This window comes from Gallus gallus, chromosome 5 (assembly GCF_016699485.2).
Source record: "Gallus gallus isolate bGalGal1 chromosome 5, bGalGal1.mat.broiler.GRCg7b, whole genome shotgun sequence".
Taxonomy (NCBI): Eukaryota; Metazoa; Chordata; class Aves; order Galliformes; family Phasianidae; genus Gallus; species Gallus gallus.
In genome coordinates this window covers 57,655,327-57,671,551 of record NC_052536.1, presented here as the reverse complement: position 1 = coordinate 57,671,551, position 16,225 = coordinate 57,655,327, and the positions used below count along the sequence as shown (strand labels likewise).

Here is a 16,225-nt window from a genome sequence, read left to right as displayed (position 1 = left end):
CAAATATTTTATCTGGACAAGTTGCTTACGAAGGACTAAGGAATTTCCTGGGGAATACAGGGATTACGGTTCAAGAACTGATTTTTCCACACCCCCTGAGCCAACGCGTCCTTTGCTTGATAAGATTTTGGGGTTTCCGCTCTTGCTCTGGTCTGTCTTCTTCAGAAGTCCTCAATAGGGTCTTTTGTACACTTAGGAAGGAGTGCATGACAGCATTGGAGAGAATGTTTGTCCTCTGCCGAGGTGCAGTCTCCACACTCATTTTAAGGAGAAGCTGCACCAATGGGGTCTCCTGCCAAATCGCTTCTCCGATGCAAATGGACAAATGCTGAGCTGCTTTCCCTAATTTTATAGGGGTGGTTCCAACCTCTGTGGAATTACCTCTGTGGGACCAATGAGCACGTGGAGCACACCTGTCCTTAGAGGGCAAATGGTGAAAGGGTCATTTGAAGCCTCCCAACATCCACATGATCTTTCAAGTTCCTTGCAAAGTCTTCCCAGTTTCAAAATGTTCATAGCATCCATAATGACTCCATAAATGTGTAGTTTCTAACAGATGAGAATAGAGAATTAGAGGGCAGGTTGTCTTCCTTGGATGCATTAATGTGAAAGTGTTCAGCTATACAAACAGAAAGGGGAATGGCTGTTTACGAGGGTGGATAGTGATAGGACAAGGGGGAATGGTTTGAAACTGAGACAGGGGAGGTTTAGGTTGGAGATGAGGAGGAAGTTTTTCCCCCAGAGGGTGGTGACGCACTGAACAGGTTGCCCAAGGAGGCTGTGGATGCCCCATCCCTGCAGGCATTCAAGGCCAGGCTGGATGTGGCTCTGGGCAGCCTGGGCTGCTGGTTGGCGACCCTGCACATAGCAGGGGGTTGGAACTGGAGGAGCACTGTGGGCCTTTTCAACCCAGGCCATTATGTGATTCTATGATGCTGTGGCTTTTCTTTTGCTGTTTGTGTGCTGAGTAATAATGTTTCTCTCGCAATTCAGCTTTCCAAGAACACCAAAGCGGACGCAGTGGTGAAGGATCTCTATGTTGAGAACGCTCAGCTGCTGAAGGCTTTGGAGATGACAGAGCAGCGCCAGAAAACTGCTGAGAAGAAAAACTATTTACTAGAAGAGAAGATCGCCAACCTCAATAAGATCGTAAAGAACTTGGCATCCCCGTCATTCAGCTCAGCAACTGAGTTAAGGTCATAGCACAGCCATTAAGTATGCCACAGTCCCGTGCACTTTACTGGAATTTTAATATTTCAGCCTTTCACTGCGTTGCCTTTTGGTATCGATGACTTTTAGTTAAGAGATGCCTCCAAGGGGATGGCAGAGCTGAATCCCAATCAGGCACTGCCAACAGAGATCCTTTTGTTGATTCCCAAACTATTTTTCTGCTAAGTTTTGTCTAAGAGTAATCTTTGCTATGTAAAAAAAAAAGAAGTTTTTTTTTTCTAGGTTAACTTATTTTGATACCTTGGTTTTAATTTAAAACACGAATTCTGAGTTTACTGAATTGATTATTTCTATTTAGATTGAAGCACAGGCTGCTGGTATTGAATTAATGACTTTAAAACCCTTCTGGCTTTCTGGGATACTTCTTGGTGCAAACCCAGTAATACTGATAGAATCAGGCTCATGTGAGCTGGAAGGGACCTGTGGGTCATCTGGTCCAACTAGAACGGGCAATGAGGGGGGACATATACAGTCTGAATGCTGCTGATGGAACTGCTATTGATAGCAAGGCTTTCGTGGTGTTGTCCGTATCCTGCAGTATGATTCTAGTTTCTGTAAAGCAACACGTTCCACTTAAGCATTGGGAATCTGGGAAGAAAAGCAGTGAAAAATGTGTACATAGACTACTGCCTCCAACTGACGTAACTGTGTTTCATTTGGAGAAATGTCCCAGGTGGCAAATAAAGACTACTGCTCTTTTTTATTATTATTTTTTAAGAAATTGTAGAGGCCTTACTTTGTTGTTGTTGTTGTTATACTGAACGATAGAAGAGTCACCAAACAGAAGTGAAGAAATGAGTTCCTGTAAGTTGTACCTTCAGTACAGTGGTGGGGTATGCTTATTGCATAGCTGGCAGAAGAGGGGAACTTGGTGATGTGGCTCTGGGCAGCCTGGGCTGCTGGTTGGCGACCCTGCACATAGCAGGGGGTTGGAACTCAATGAGCATTGTGGTCCTTTTCAACCCAGGCCATTCTATGACTCTGTGATCAGACCTTTGTCACTAAGGCAGTGCTCTGTTTGATGTGGTAATTTGGAAGGACGTGTCCTTTGTAATGAGTCTGAGTACAGAAGCTATACTCGATGTTGAATACAAAGAACTCAGGGAATAAAAAATTAGTTTCCTTCGGTTTAATAAATGTGGACGTTCATGTCAGCAGATGGAGGTTAACATGCATTAGGGAGAGCAGGATAAACAGAATTACGTTTGGTTGAGTGTTACCTCCATACTCCTCGAGCAACTGCAGTGGTGCTATAGTCAGGAAGGCTGAAGAACACGCAGCTTTGTAATGACAGGTGGTAATTATACCTCCTATCTGATGAGTTCATGGGAAACGCAGGCTTTTTGGGAACACCTTCAGGAGTGAGATGGGCCCAACAGAAGTCGCTGAATGAGAGCTCACGTGTGCTGGAGCTGGTTATAACCAATCATTACCAACGGTCTAAATGTGATGCTAGCTCCCCCTGCAAATGCTGGCCTCCAGCAGGTTGCCCAAGGAGGCTGTGGATGCCCCATCCCTGCAGGCATTCAAGGCCAGGCTGGATGTGGCTCTGGGCAGCCTGGGCTGCTGGTTGGCGACCCTGCACATAGCAGGGGGTTGGAACTGGATGGGCATTGTGGTCCTTTGCAACCCAGGCCATTCTAGGATTTTGTGATTCTATATTAATCTGTAAATGGTAGCAGTTGTAATCATAGAATGGTTTGAGTTGAAAGGTACCCTTTAAGGCCATCTGGTCCCACTCCCCTCAGTGAACATGGGCACTCAGAGCCCATCCCCTGACCTTGGGCGTCCGCAAGGATGGGGTCCCACCATCTCTCTGGGCACCCCGTGCAGTGCTTCATGCTACACCTCTGCGTGGGTACCAGGGCTGTGTGTCAGCAGTGTGGTAACCGAGCACACCTTGAGCCATGCTTACACTATGGAAATTAGCAACGTTTCAAAATGTTTCCAGGGAACAACACAGGTGTGGTTCAGGTGATCAGAACTGTGTTTGGAAATGAAGTATTATCAACACCAATTCATATATTGCCCGGGGAGTGGTGGGGTCACCGTCCCTGGAGGTGCTCCAGAGCCATGGAGATGTGGCACTGAGGGACGTGGGCAGTGGGCATGGCGGGGTGGTTGGCATTGGGAATCTTGGAGGTCTTTTCCAACCTTAATGATGCTGTGATTCTACAAAAAGAAAAAATAAAAAAGGGAGCCAAGCTCTGATGTTAGCACTGGAATACGGGGGAGAAGCAGAGAAAAGGGATTCAAACTGTCCCCCTTCTCACCCTATCCTGCCTCACTCTACGTTTCTTTCTTCCAAACGCCAACCTAACCACAGGGAAGGGCAGGAGAAGGGTGGAGGAGGAAAGCAGTAGACAAAAACTCCAATCTCACTCGTGGAAATGAATTCTCAGAAGTGCCTTTTGTCATTACCTGTGCTGGAGCCTTTCTGTGCTGTGCTGCTTTTGTTGCTGCAGGACAATTCAGGAGAAACCCTTCCCAGGTGGGGGGAATGGTCACGGTGCTCCAACCAGTGCTGTGTTGCTTGTTGTGCCAGCTCAGGAGACCAGCAGCTCGTCCCACAGCATCAAGGCTACTGAAAATGAGCATAGAGACATGCAGACGTGCAAAGCATTGGTGGTCTTTTGTGCATGAATGTGTCTCCTACAGGCATTTTAATGATACCAAAGTATTTAGCAGTGTGGTAGGTCACTGGATTCCTGGCCCTCCTTGGTTCAACAGGGCTCGCCAATAGGATATTCATTACTTCATCACCAGAACGGGCTTTAAATGCTCTCAACTCTCGCTTTATGGGTCACTGTGAAAATAAAGGCATGTGGGTACCCAGGGCTGGAGCTCTGGAAGGGATCACGCTATGTCAAATGGATGTGAGCTGAATCCACAGCCTTGAGGTACCGCGTGTCAGTTTAGGACGGTATAGAAGCATAGTTAGCTACACATACTCCCATTGCTACTTCAGGTACAAAGCAAACGGAATCATTTCAGTTCGGACTGAAGAAGGAAGGGCTGCAGCATACTTTTAGCCAAGTAATAGGCGAGGTAGAGCTGGGGGCAGCCTGGATCTGTCAGATACAACGCAAATGGCATCGCCATCTCTCAGGTCTTCCACGGCTGCCTGCAGTGCGGGATGCCACCACTGCTGTGTGAACGGCAGCAGCTGTGTTTGTTCTTATTGAGTTCTTATTGTTGTGATGTGCTGTCCTTACACCGCCATGTAAAGCAGGAGGAACCAACCTACGTGTTATTTATAAATGAATGTAAGAAATAAAAAGAAATCACTGTAAGATCGCTGCTTGTGGCTGTGGGGTTGTTTTTTGGGTGTTGTTTTTTTTTTTTTCCCGTCTTTTATGGGAACGGTATGTGCGGCACGGGCTGGGCTCGGTCAGCTCGGCAGCTTTGTCCAGCCGGAATGATGCGCGGCCGTGCGCGCCCTCCCGTCCACCAGGGGGCGCTGTGACCGCGCTACCGCGCCGCTCTGTCCCCATCCTTCCTCTCGTCTCCTCTCCCCGCCGGGCGGGGCCGCCGCCCCACAACGCCCCGCGCCTAACGGCACCCCGCGGCCGCGCCCCGCAGCCCGCCCCCCCGCTCACGGCCTCCGCCCGCCGCCCTGAGCGCCTGAGGGGGCCGCGGGCGGTCCGGCCCTGTGCGGAGCGGAGCCGGGCATGCGGGCGGCGGGAGCGGGCCGGGAGGAGGAGGTGGGATGCTGTCGCGGAAGAAAACGCGGACGGAGCTCTCGAAGCCGGGCGAGGTGCAGGGGAAATACGTGAAGAAGGAGACCAGCCCGCTGCTCCGCAGTGAGTGCCCGAGGGCCCGGCGGGGTGGGGGCGCCTCGCACGGCACGGAGCCGTGAGGGCTGCGTTGTTTCGGCGCGGCCCGGCCCGGCCCTCAGGTGCGCCCTCGCCCGGCCGCGCTCCCTCAGCACGGCCTTCGGGAGCGGCCCGGCTCTGAGGGGGCACGGCTGAGGGCTGGGGGGGTTCGGCTGGAGGGGAGAAGGCTCCGGGGAGACCTCACTGCGGCCTTCGTGTGCGTGAGGGAAGCGTTCAGTTCGTGAGGGCGGTGGTGCTGATGGAGCGGGATTCAACGTTCTTGGGTTGGTTCCCGGCCTAATGGGGAGGTTTAAAACCTGACTGATAGGGCTGCAGTCCGGCGGGGGTGGGAGCTGTTTGTGTTGGCTTCCTTTGCTTTTGCTGTCAAAACTGTGCTGCTTTGGCAATAGCTTCTGTTGCGGATGGAGGGTGTGATGGCTTTTGTTGTACCACTGCAAACTGCAGCCCTACGCTGCTATGTGCATTAGAGGTGCTTTAAAGGGGTTCTGGCACTGGAACGGAGTCACTTGCATGGTGTAAGTCAGGCACCATAACTAGCCGAATACCATAAGTGCGTGCAAAGTTCTCATTTCCCTTCCTTGCTGTAACAGATCTAATGCCTTCCTTTATCCGTCATGGTCCGACCATTCCAAGACGAACTGATATCTGCCCTCCTGACCCGAGTCCTTCTGCTTATGGCTCCGGTGGAGATGGAGCTGTTTCCAGAAACCAGAGTTTCCTTCGAACGCCAGTGCAGAGGCCGCCCCATGAAATAATGAGGCGTGAAAGCAACAGACTGTCTGCACCTTCCTACTTCGCTCGAAGTTTAGCTGATGTTGCTAGAGAATATGGCTCTTCCTCCCAGTCCTTTCTAACAGAAACCAACTCAGTTATGGAAAATGGAGATGCCGGCACACGTTGTTACTATTATGATCACTTCTATGATGCCCAGAGGAGACGTCAGTTGAATGATCGCTTGCATGAGGACTACAGATACTATGAGCACAGCGGGGAGCTTTTCCAGAGGATGTCTCACAACCCTGGGCGGCGCACGTCAGGTGAGAATGGGTTCGTTGCTGTCCTTCACATGTCACTGAACAGCTTCAGGTGCAGAGGTATTTCATGAAGTCCTAGAATGGCCTGGGTTGAAAAACACCACAGTGCTCATCCAGTTCCAACCCCCTGCTATGTGCAGGGTCGCCAACCAGCAGCCCAGGCTGCCCAGAGCCACATCCAGCCTGGCCTTGAATGCCTGCAGGGATGGGGCATCCACAGCCTCCTTGGGCAACCTGTTCAGTGCGTCACCACCCTCTGGGGGAAAAACCTCCTCCTCATCTCCAACCTCCAACCTTTAAAACCAATGGTTTTAAACTGAGACACCCCTGTCTCAGTTTAAAACCATTCCCCCTTGTCCTATCACCATCCATCCTCACAAACAGCTGTTCCCCCTCCTGTTTATACACTCCCTTCAAGTATTGGAAGGCCATAATGAGGTCCCCCTGGAGCCTTCTCTTCTCCAAGCTAAACAAGCCCAGAATATCACTGTGTCATTTGATTTTTGTTAATTTTATAATGAATTATTTATCGTGAAATAATGAGTAATGACTGTTTTGTGTAATTAGCCAATTAGCATGTAGTGCTGAAATTCACTTCGTAGTGTCTGAATTCTTTTTGGCTTGTAATATTATGAAGACAGGCTGAGGGAGCTGGGCTTGTTCAGCCTGGAGAAGAGAAGGCTGCGGGGTGACCTCATTGTGACCTTCCAATACTTGAAGGGAGCGTATAGACAGGAGGGGAGTCAACTCTTTGAAAGGGGAGTTAACAGCAGGACAAGGGGAAATGGTGTGAAGTTGAAGGAGGGAAGATTTACGTTGGATGTCAGGGGAAGTTCTTTATTCTGAGAGTGGTGAGGTGCTGGAACAGCTGCCCAGAGGGGCTGTGGATGCCCCGTCCATCCCTGGAGGTGTTCAAGGCCAGGTTGGATGGGGCCCTGGGCAGCCTGGGCTGGTATTACATGTGGAGGTTGGTGGCCCTGCCTGTGGTGGGGGGTTGGAGCTTCATGATCCTTGAGGTCCCTTCCAGCCCGGGCCATTCTGTGTGATTGAGGAAGAGTCATACTCACATACTTACAGGGACCTGTCACATTTTTCTGCTGGAACAAGAGAATCAGAAATAAAAACCCCTTAATTTATTTTTGAAGTATTCGGTTATCCGTGATGACACAGAAGAGTCATTCTTTTGTATGTCATGCTGCTGTAGATGTACTGAAAGAAGAAATGTGGGATGTCAGTGTTATCCATAGAAAGGTGACCTTACAGGCAGTGTTTGAGTGATGTTTATATTGCTGAAATGACGTTCAGGGAGGAGCTTGAAAGAAGCACTCCAGACCTATAAATAATGTAGTGATATATGCTCTTAGTTCATTGTTCCTTGCAATCTGCTGGTAAAAATGTCAGCACTGAAGCTGTGGATGGAGTTAAAAAGCTGACAACGCTTTGGTGGTGGTGTTTGTTTTTTAATATGGAGATGTTCCAATGAAGCATGGCAGGAGAGCAGCGCTGGCATTGCTGCTGCCAGGCAGTGCGTTTTGAGATGCTGATGTTTGAGACTTGCTACTTCATCCTTATCTTTGCTAAATGCTGGCTAACTACATCGAGTACGTCTAGACTGTGCAGGAAACCCATCCATCTCTGTTGGCTGCTCATCATTAAGCACGTATCTGTCCTCATAGCAGCCCTGCCTGCTTCTGCTGTGGGACTGGAGAGGAGATGTCACACTCCAATCCCTCACCTTTACAGGCAAAATAACATAGTGATGATGAATGCTAAGAGCCTTCAAACCCAATATTGCCACGTTGTAGAATCAGAGCAACATCTCATCAGAGAGATGGAGCTCCACCTGTTAGTTTGAGGGTGAAGTTAATCTAGCAAATTTCTAACACAGGCAGAAAGTAGGACTTCTCAGCTGTATTTTTCTCAGTTGTAGCAATACAGGTTTCTCTCTCAAAAGGCATTTCTCTCTTGTCTCCATGCCTCCTTAGCCTTTGGAAAACAAGGAGCTGTTGATGTGTGCTTGGTCTTTGTCACTTGTGTATGTTTGCAGTTAGTAGCTTGGACAGATTTTACATATTTCATAATGGGTGAGCATTCAGTCTTACATATATGCAGAAAATAATTCAGAGAGGTGAACCCCTCTGCCAACACATCATCCCTTTTCCTCTTTTTACCTTTCATCTCAACACAGGATGTGGGCTCTTAAGCTCCACCTGTAGTTTCACTGCAATAAGAATGTTAACCTCTGTCCTTCTGTATACCCTCTGATGAATCGGTGTTACTTCTTAGCAGTAGAAGTACGATGTGGTCAAGAATAAGAAAACCTCAGATCTCCTTATTTCCTTCTCCTCACAGCTAAGCTCAGTCTTATTTTAGCCACCCGTTGTTCTGCAGCCTTGTTTCCCTTGAGCAGCACCGGTCCCTCTAATTGCCAGTTCCTCTCTCCTTATCTCCAGCACAGAGTCAGGCCTTCTGCATCCCTTGCCTTGGTCTGGATCACCTCTTGCCTACGTGTTTCCATCACAGTTTGTAAGTGTTTCACCTGAGTGGAGCTCTTCACAAAGTAAATTGAAATGCGTTCTCATTGACATCTTCACACTCAAAGTATTCAGCACTGAGCAAACGGCTTGGTTTTTTGCAAGAGGTGACAGTGTTGCATTGCGTTGGTGTTTCTCCATCAAGTCACATTCTCTCTGATTCATTTCTCCATGCCTTCCCTTTCTTATTCTCATCAGATTTGTTTCAATCACTAAGTAGTGCGAGTGCTTTTCCTGAAAAGTGCCTGCAGGTATTTCCCAGTGGTGTGTGTTCAGTTACCTCTATGGCATTTCTTGATTTTTTTAAATTTATTTTTCTAAGTGTTGGTTTCAAACTTGATTCTAAGAGACTTCACCCATCTTTCCTCGCCATCTCTGTCCTCTCTTCTAGGTGAAAGGTTTGGGGAGGTCTGTGGTTGAAGTTATATCTACAGTATAGATTGGAACTAACTTGTAACCAAGACCTCAGAGTTTATTTGTACCCGTTTGAGCGGTAAGCTGAACGCTTCTTACATTGTATGACAATTCTGAGATTGAAATCCCAGTGTACTTGGGGAGAAGCCATGCAGCTGGAGGTGACTGCTGCTACAGAAGTAGAGCTGTCCATGCTGCCTTCCCAGCAACACGTGGCTTTGCCTTTTGGCCTGCTTCCCATAGCAGTTCTCTGTGTGATCAGGTGCTGGCTTTCCTATTTACCTGAGTCCATGTTCCAGCCTTCTTTGGCTCTTGTGTGAGCAGACGCAGGCTGTGTGGCAGCAGAACTTGTGGGGCAGAGGGTGGCTTACTGCCTGTTCATTATCCTGCCTTGGGCAACTTTTAATACCAGCCTTAAAGTGTTAAAAAAAACATTCACCTTTACCCCATGAATCAAATCCGTTTGTATTTGCTGCTGCAATCATGAAGGAATTCGAGTGGGAGGAACTCTTTAAAAAGCACAAGAAGACAAAATGCTGATGGGGCGAGCAGCAAAATGTGTTTATACCTTTATGAAAACTGTTTCCCTCTGTCAGTTCTGGGTATTCAGACTCGTGGTAGTTTAATATTTGTTGTTTATTTGTACTTCTTATCCAAAGTGCAGTATTTTCAAGAAGCTTAAATGTTGGTATTTTGTCACTGGAATGCAAACAAAAGCAGTGGTGTAACCATGGCTAGGGTCTGAAATGCTCTCTGTGGCCCCAGCATGGCTAAAGGTCAGGCAGCAGCTCTCATGTTCCTTCTCACTGGAAGTAAAGGGCTGAGTTGCTTAATCCCAATGAGGGATGGAGCTGTCACATGAACACAGCTATTAGCGTGCCTTCATAAAGCTAACGAGTGGGTGAGTACTCCAACAAGGAGAGAAACCTCGAGGCTGTGTAACTCAGAGCACACCGAGGCCAGAAATGGGTTTGTAGGCGAGCAGATGTCTTCTGCAGGACAGAACTCAGGAGGAACTTCTTGCATGTACTGCTTCTGTTCATTCTGTTGCTTTGAAACCTTTCCATTGCATTGGTGATAAGTTCGATCTGTCACTGGAATCGCAGCCCAGCCAGTTCTCAATCTGCCATTGTGTATGTAACAGTACTTATCCAGGTGCCTTCCCCTGCCTGCTGCACCATGGGCTGTGTGTGCACGAGGAGAAGGGGCCATTCCCGTGGTCATCCAACAAGAGTATGGAATTTCCTGAGAAATATAAGAGCTTTTCTGCTGCTCTCCTCTTCCAGTTGTCTTTCTGAGTTAATGTCCATACCTGAGAGGCTGTGCCTTTTCCTTCCACTCAGGAATGAGTGCACAAAAACGTTAGCTCTGAAAAACAAGCAGGGGGATGTGTTCCTCATTGACTAACACAGCATTTATGGTCATATTGCTTCCTGACTTTAAGAGATTGGGGAAAGGAGCTCCCACACCTGGGAAAATAGTAATGCACAAACCCTGAGTGCTGAGGTTGAATAGATGCATTTGATGAAAAGGTAATTGGAATTTCATTGTATCCAGAGACTGAATAACTGTAGAATTGCAGATAACTGAAGGAAATGCCTTGATTAGAGTTGAATTTGGGCCAGCACATCCAGCAGGAGCACGTTCAGTAGGCATCCAGAAGGTGAAAGACACCTGTGGAAGTCTTGATTGCATCACTTGGTTGTTTGTTTTCCCTAATTTTTCTTTGGAAGGTAGCTGATACAACAGCCCTGAGTGTGCACAGGACGTGGGAGGAAAGAGCAGACAAAACTGGAATGGCTGCTGATGGCCTCACTGTGCAAACCTGACTCTTTCCTCCTAGTTGTCCTCCTTGTGTTACTGTTCTTCAGTGGTTAATCTGGAAAACTTTGGTATTGTGTGATTTCTTTTCCAGGCAGTTGAAATCTGTGATTATAACCTGATTTTGATTTCTTCTACTAATGTATATGGGTGTGTGCTGGAAACCTGGCAGTGTTGTTCACAGTGCCTTGTGTCTGAGGGGAAGGTAACGTGGTACATAATGTTGGTTTGAGGCATTACCCATTGAGGTCAATACCTTGATTTTCTGTTTTTAGGCATCGGGAGAGTTGCTGCTACATCTCTAGGAAATCTAACAAATCACAGCTCTGAAGACTTACCTCTTCCCCCTGGCTGGTCGGTGGACTGGACTATCAGAGGAAGGAAGTACTACATCGACCACAACACCAACACAACGCATTGGAGCCATCCCCTGGAGCGAGAGGGGCTGCCGCCGGGCTGGGAGAGAGTGGAGTCCGCAGAGTTTGGAGTGTATTATGTGGATCACATCAATAAACGAGCTCAATACAAACATCCTTGTGCTCCCAGGTATGACACCAGTCTTGCCTGTTGTAATAGTCCTTGTCCTAGTCCAGCTGAGAATGTAGACGTGGCAGATATACGGACTGGAAGGAGCAGTTCTTGAGAGTAGCCCTGCAGAGAAGGACCTGGGGGTCCTGGTGGATAAAAACTTAACGTGAGCCATTGGTGCTCCTGCAGCTCGGAAACCAAATGGTATCCTGGGCTCTGTCAGAAGAGGGGTGGCCAGCAGGGACAGGGAGGTGATTTTCCCTCTCTACTATGCCCTTGTGGAGCCCTATCTGCAGTACTGTGTCCAGGTGTGGGGCCCCCAATACAAGAAAGACAGGGAGCTGTTGGAGAGGGTCCAGAGGAGGGCCACAGAGATGATCAGAGGGCTGCAGCACCTCCCCTACAAAGACAGGCTGAGGGAGCTGGGCTTGTTCAGCCTGGAGAAGGCTGTGGGGTGACCTCATTGTAGCCTTTCAGTGCCTATGAACAGCTGGGTAGCCAACTCTTTGAAAGAGTAGATAACATCAGGACAAGGGGAAATGGTTTGAAGTTGAAGGAGAGAAGATTTCAGTTGGATGTCAGGGGAAGTTCTTTATTCTGAGAGTGGTGAGGTGCTGGAACAGCTGCCCAGAGAGGCTGTGGATGCCCCGTCCATCCCTGGAGGTGTTCAAGGCCAGGTTGGATGGGGCCCTGGGCAGCCTGGGCTGGTATTCCATGTGGAGGTTGGTGGCCCTGCCTGTGGTGGGGGTTGGAGCTTCATGATCCTTGAGGTACCTTCCAGCCCGGGCCATTCTGTGACTCTATGATGTGATTCTATGTACTGCTTTCACTTCGCATACTATGTGCCAAAACCAGCTTACTTTTTTATAAGCTTTACTGCTTCTCAGCTGAGACTTTTAGAAGTTGTAATTGTTGGTTTCTGTCTCATCTGTTAGTTCAGTTTAGAAACAGGATATTCTTGCCTCACTAAAATAAAGCAGCTGCTCTCTGTGACTGCTGGTGAAACAGCTGAGTTGCTGAGAGCAGAGTTGGGTTTTAGACCAAAGGTAAACTTGATTGATGTTCTGGGAAACCGTCTCTGAAACCCAAACTAAGTCATCTCTGGGATGAAAACAGATATTTTAGCTGTTTAAAACATGAAGGTAAAATCAAGTTAGCTACCAAATCTACCAGTTAATTTCTGCTATTCAGTCCTTCTTGTTGTACTCCAGGAAGTTCATCTCTATATTAATGAGAGCAGGACATCCTGCTTGGTGCTTGCTGAATTTCTCTGCCTTCCTCCGTACAGCGTTCCCCGTTACGACCAGCCTCCCCCAGTGACCTACCAGCCCCAGCAGGCAGAGAGAAGCCAGCCCCTCCTTGTCCCTGCCAACCCCTACCACACTGCTGAGATTCCAGACTGGCTGCAGGTCTACGCCAGGGCCCCTGTCAAGTAAGCTTGTTTTCTTTACTCTTATTTTGCACCAAATGACATGTGCATCGTTTAGACAGAAACCAAGTGGATTCTGATGACTGAAAGTAGAATTCTAGCTGCTGTCTGTGCCATAATTGCATGAGAGCTGTTGCTGACAGTGGTTGAGGAATTTGTACTGGATTTTTCATATCAGAAATACAAGTCACACTAAATTGAGTGGACCATTGCTGGCTGAAGACCCAACCTAAACACTTCAGACCTGTAATTTTTGTTGTTCACTCACCCATTCAACAAAACCCATTCAACAAACTACTGTTTATATATATATATATATATACACACTATACTGTGTGTGTGTATATATATATATATATATATATATATATATATGTATGTATATATATATATATATATAAAAAACATCACTCTCCATGCATATAATCTCTGTAATATACGTTATGATTTAAACCATATGTATGACACTTAAATCTCCCAAAAAGCATAGCAAAATTGGCCTGATAAGGAGACTGGACTTCTGACTCTTCCAGGTGGAAATGGGTAAGTTGGAAATAAGCACAGCAGCTCCTCATTTGTGTCGTAGCAGAAGATTGGAGACCACTTCTGATGGGTTTGCTTTGCATTAGGCATTACTTAACGTGACACTGCAGAACTGGGAGCATGTGCTTTACTTTCAGTGTGCTTGTGAGAATGGTGCCCCATGGCACATAAAATACATGGGGTATTTTTAGGAACGGGATCTTCTCCAGGAGTAAATCTGAGTCAATGCAATGAAACACGTTCTGATGGCTGCAGCTCTGCGGAAGACTGACACTAAGTAGAAAATCAGTTTCTAAAAGCATCCATGTGGTGCTTCAGTAACTATAAAACCATGTACTTCTTCAGGAGAAGAACGTGGTGTGGCTGAATCATACAGCAGCAAAACAGCCCAGTGCACCGTTGGGAATTCTCATACCATGTAGCAGTCAGTGACTGTCAGCTGAAATTTGTAGCTGCTTCTAGTTAGTGTAATTGGAATGCATTTAATTACTTCTCGTGGCTGCTGGCAAACCCATACAGATTTAAATGGACCTAAAATCCAGTGGTGTACTTGTGCAGCATGGGCGTGCTGAGTTCCTGTAACCTGTGAGAGGGCTGAGTTCCTAGAAATACTTCTAGGTTTTGGCTGCAGCTGCATTTCTTTATTTAGGTCTTTGGCACATCTAGACAATGCAGTTTTAAGTATTTCAGCCTGTGTTGTGTAGGTTCTTGCTGGTTCTTCTCTTGAAACTCGAAGGTAAGCACTGTAAGATTCTCAGAGACTTTCTGAAAGGCTGAGACACTGAAGTCAGTGCTGGGAGAAACCCCAAATCACACATTTTCCAGCCTCCTTTTACCTTTCTTCAGCTGAAGCAGGGCTGGTACAAGCACTGGTGTTAGTGGCATTCTCAAATGTGAAGAAGCAAATCCTGTTTCATGCTGACTTTGTACTGGGAAAGGGAGGAGGAGAGGTAGCGGCTGACTTGCTGCCATCTCAGCTTGAGGGCTTCTTAAAGAACAGCTAAACCTGAACATTGTGTGTTTATCCATTCGTGCAGTCAGGAAGACCACCTGGTAGGTGTTCTGGGACTTTGGTGGACTTCATGTGTGGGGCACCGAGGGTGGGGAATCTGACAGTGCCTTCTGTGGAACAGATTGCAGTTCAGATTCTTCCCCGCCTCTTTTGAAGCACTCCATGTAAGCAGGATCTCATAGCTCTGCTCATTCCATCTTTTCTCCTGTTCTTTCAGTAGCTGCCTTGTCAGCTGCTGATACCCAAGCCAAGAAAATCACATTGCAGGTGAATTACAAACGAAGTAGGAAATAACGAACCTGCAGTAAGGATGCAGCATGTAATACAGAGCGAGGCTGGGGCTGCCTACCTGCAGTGCTGCAGTGCACAGCAGCTGCGGGCTGCCCAGGGGACCTCAGTCTCAGCCAGAGGGGGTATTCCCCAAAGAGGGCTTTGGGCTGGCACCGAGGTGATGCGGCCACTAATTAGGGCTGTTTCTTCTTACTGATGCTACCTGGTCCTGCCCTCCTGTTGTTCCCTGGGGCTTGTGCCCCACGGTTTGAGACGCAGTGACCTAAATCAGCACTGCCCACGAACGCAGAGCAGCACAGCAGCCACAGGTAACCCTCTGTGCCGCTCCAGGTACGACCACATCCTGAAGTGGGAGCTGTTCCAGCTGGCAGACCTGGACACGTACCAGGGCATGCTGAAGCTGCTCTTCATGAAGGAGCTGGAGCGCATTGTGAAGCTGTACGAGGCCTACAGGCAGGCCCTGCTCACAGAGCTGGAGCACCGCAAGCAGCGGCAGCAGTGGTACGCCCAGCAGCACGGCAAGAACTTCTGAGCTGCCCCACGGACACAGGGGATGCCAGGAGCTTTCAGAAGCCCCCACAGTTCATGAAGAAGTGCTTTGGTTGAAAAGGCAGCTTATTTTTGTTGACATTGCACCTTTGTTATTATCCTCTTGAATATTTTTCTACATGTATTATGTATTGTTTATACAAATGAGAAACGTTTGTTAATCTTTTTCCATACAAAAACTAGTTTATTATGCTGAAAACCAGCGTGGAGTTGGAGCAGAGAGCTGATTCTGCTCTCCTTTTCTAGCAGTTGGCTGTATTATGGAGAAGCTGACTGCCTATTTTTAAACAGCAATAGGTGCAGTTACCAGAAAGGCCCTGGATGCAAAGCACCACTGCAATCCCTGTCGGTACTGCAGTGTGTTCCCCTCAGGCCTTCCTCTGAGCTCTGCTTACAGCTTTAACGGACAGCACACTGTTCCTGTACCACCAGTCCTGCACCGCCTGGAGCTGCCATGTGCTTCACACCAGTGAAGTGGGAGTTGCCTTATTTTTTACTTCGTTCAACGCGTTGTTCCTTTAGATTCCCTGCTCCCCCTCACGGATGGCACAGGGGGATATACTGACCCTCCTTAAGGACCAACCTCACTGCAGAGCTTCCTCAGTGCGGTGCGTGAGCCCCACGCCGTGGGAGGGCAGCAGCACCGCACCTGGGAACGTCAGGGATGGGTCCCCACCTTCTTTCTTACTGCTCTTTTTTAACCGAGCTGTGTCTTCTATTTGGTTTCCTTACCTGGGGGAGATTTTTACATGTACAGTGAGTGACCCTCACCGCTGTTTTCATTTGGTTCATCGATTGTCCTGAAATGTTATTTATGGATTCTTTTTAGTGCAATAAAAAACATGGTTGCAGACAAAAAGAAAATACATTTCCTGTAAATCCTGTTAATTCAATAAAAATCACTTTGTTTAATGAACCAGGGGGTGGTCAGCTCATCTCTGCCGCTTCGAGGGCTGAACGGAAGGTTTGTAGCTGAGCAGCGCACAGCCTCCAGAGCCGACTTC

At 47.9% G+C, this 16,225-nt stretch overlaps 2 protein-coding genes across 8 annotated transcripts in view; both read left to right on the top strand.

The window, feature by feature from the left end:
- Positions 1 to 4,527, top strand: part of NIN (ninein) — a 53,515-nt gene extending 48,988 nt beyond the window's left edge. For all 6 annotated transcript variants that reach the window (XM_015276740.3, XM_046942597.1, XM_046942598.1 and 3 more), the window contains one exon: positions 994 to 4,527. In XM_015276740.3, the coding sequence (XP_015132226.2) occupies positions 994 to 1,203 (210 nt within the window). In that variant the 3' untranslated portion in view covers positions 1,204 to 4,527. The remainder of the gene's footprint in view (positions 1 to 993) is intronic.
- Positions 4,528 to 4,760: 233 nt separating this feature from the next.
- SAV1 (salvador family WW domain containing protein 1) lies at positions 4,761 to 16,137 on the top strand. Of its 2 annotated transcripts, none has more exons than XM_015276749.4 (5): positions 4,761 to 5,033; positions 5,657 to 6,103; positions 11,145 to 11,415; positions 12,686 to 12,829; positions 15,003 to 16,137. In XM_015276749.4, exons 1-5 carry the CDS (start codon positions 4,940 to 4,942, stop codon positions 15,202 to 15,204), a joined length of 1,158 nt encoding a protein of 385 aa, XP_015132235.1. In that variant the 5' UTR covers positions 4,761 to 4,939; the 3' UTR covers positions 15,205 to 16,137. The 2 variants fall into 2 exon arrangements, with proteins under 2 accessions (XP_015132235.1, XP_040557754.1); XM_040701820.2 differs by having other exon boundaries at positions 14,981 to 16,137.
- The last annotated feature ends 88 nt before the right edge of the window (positions 16,138 to 16,225 follow it).

Excerpts from the sequence above, each read along its gene's own strand:
- SAV1 (XM_015276749.4), top strand. The coding sequence starts at position 4,940 with ATGCTGTCGCGGAAGAAAACGCGGACGGAGCTCTCGAAGCCGGGCGAG. Across the intron at positions 6,104-11,144 it reads CCCTGGGCGGCGCACGTCAG|GCATCGGGAGAGTTGCTGCT; the intron begins GTGAGAATGGGT and ends TTCTGTTTTTAG. Across the intron at positions 12,830-15,002 it reads TACGCCAGGGCCCCTGTCAA|GTACGACCACATCCTGAAGT; the intron begins GTAAGCTTGTTT and ends GTGCCGCTCCAG.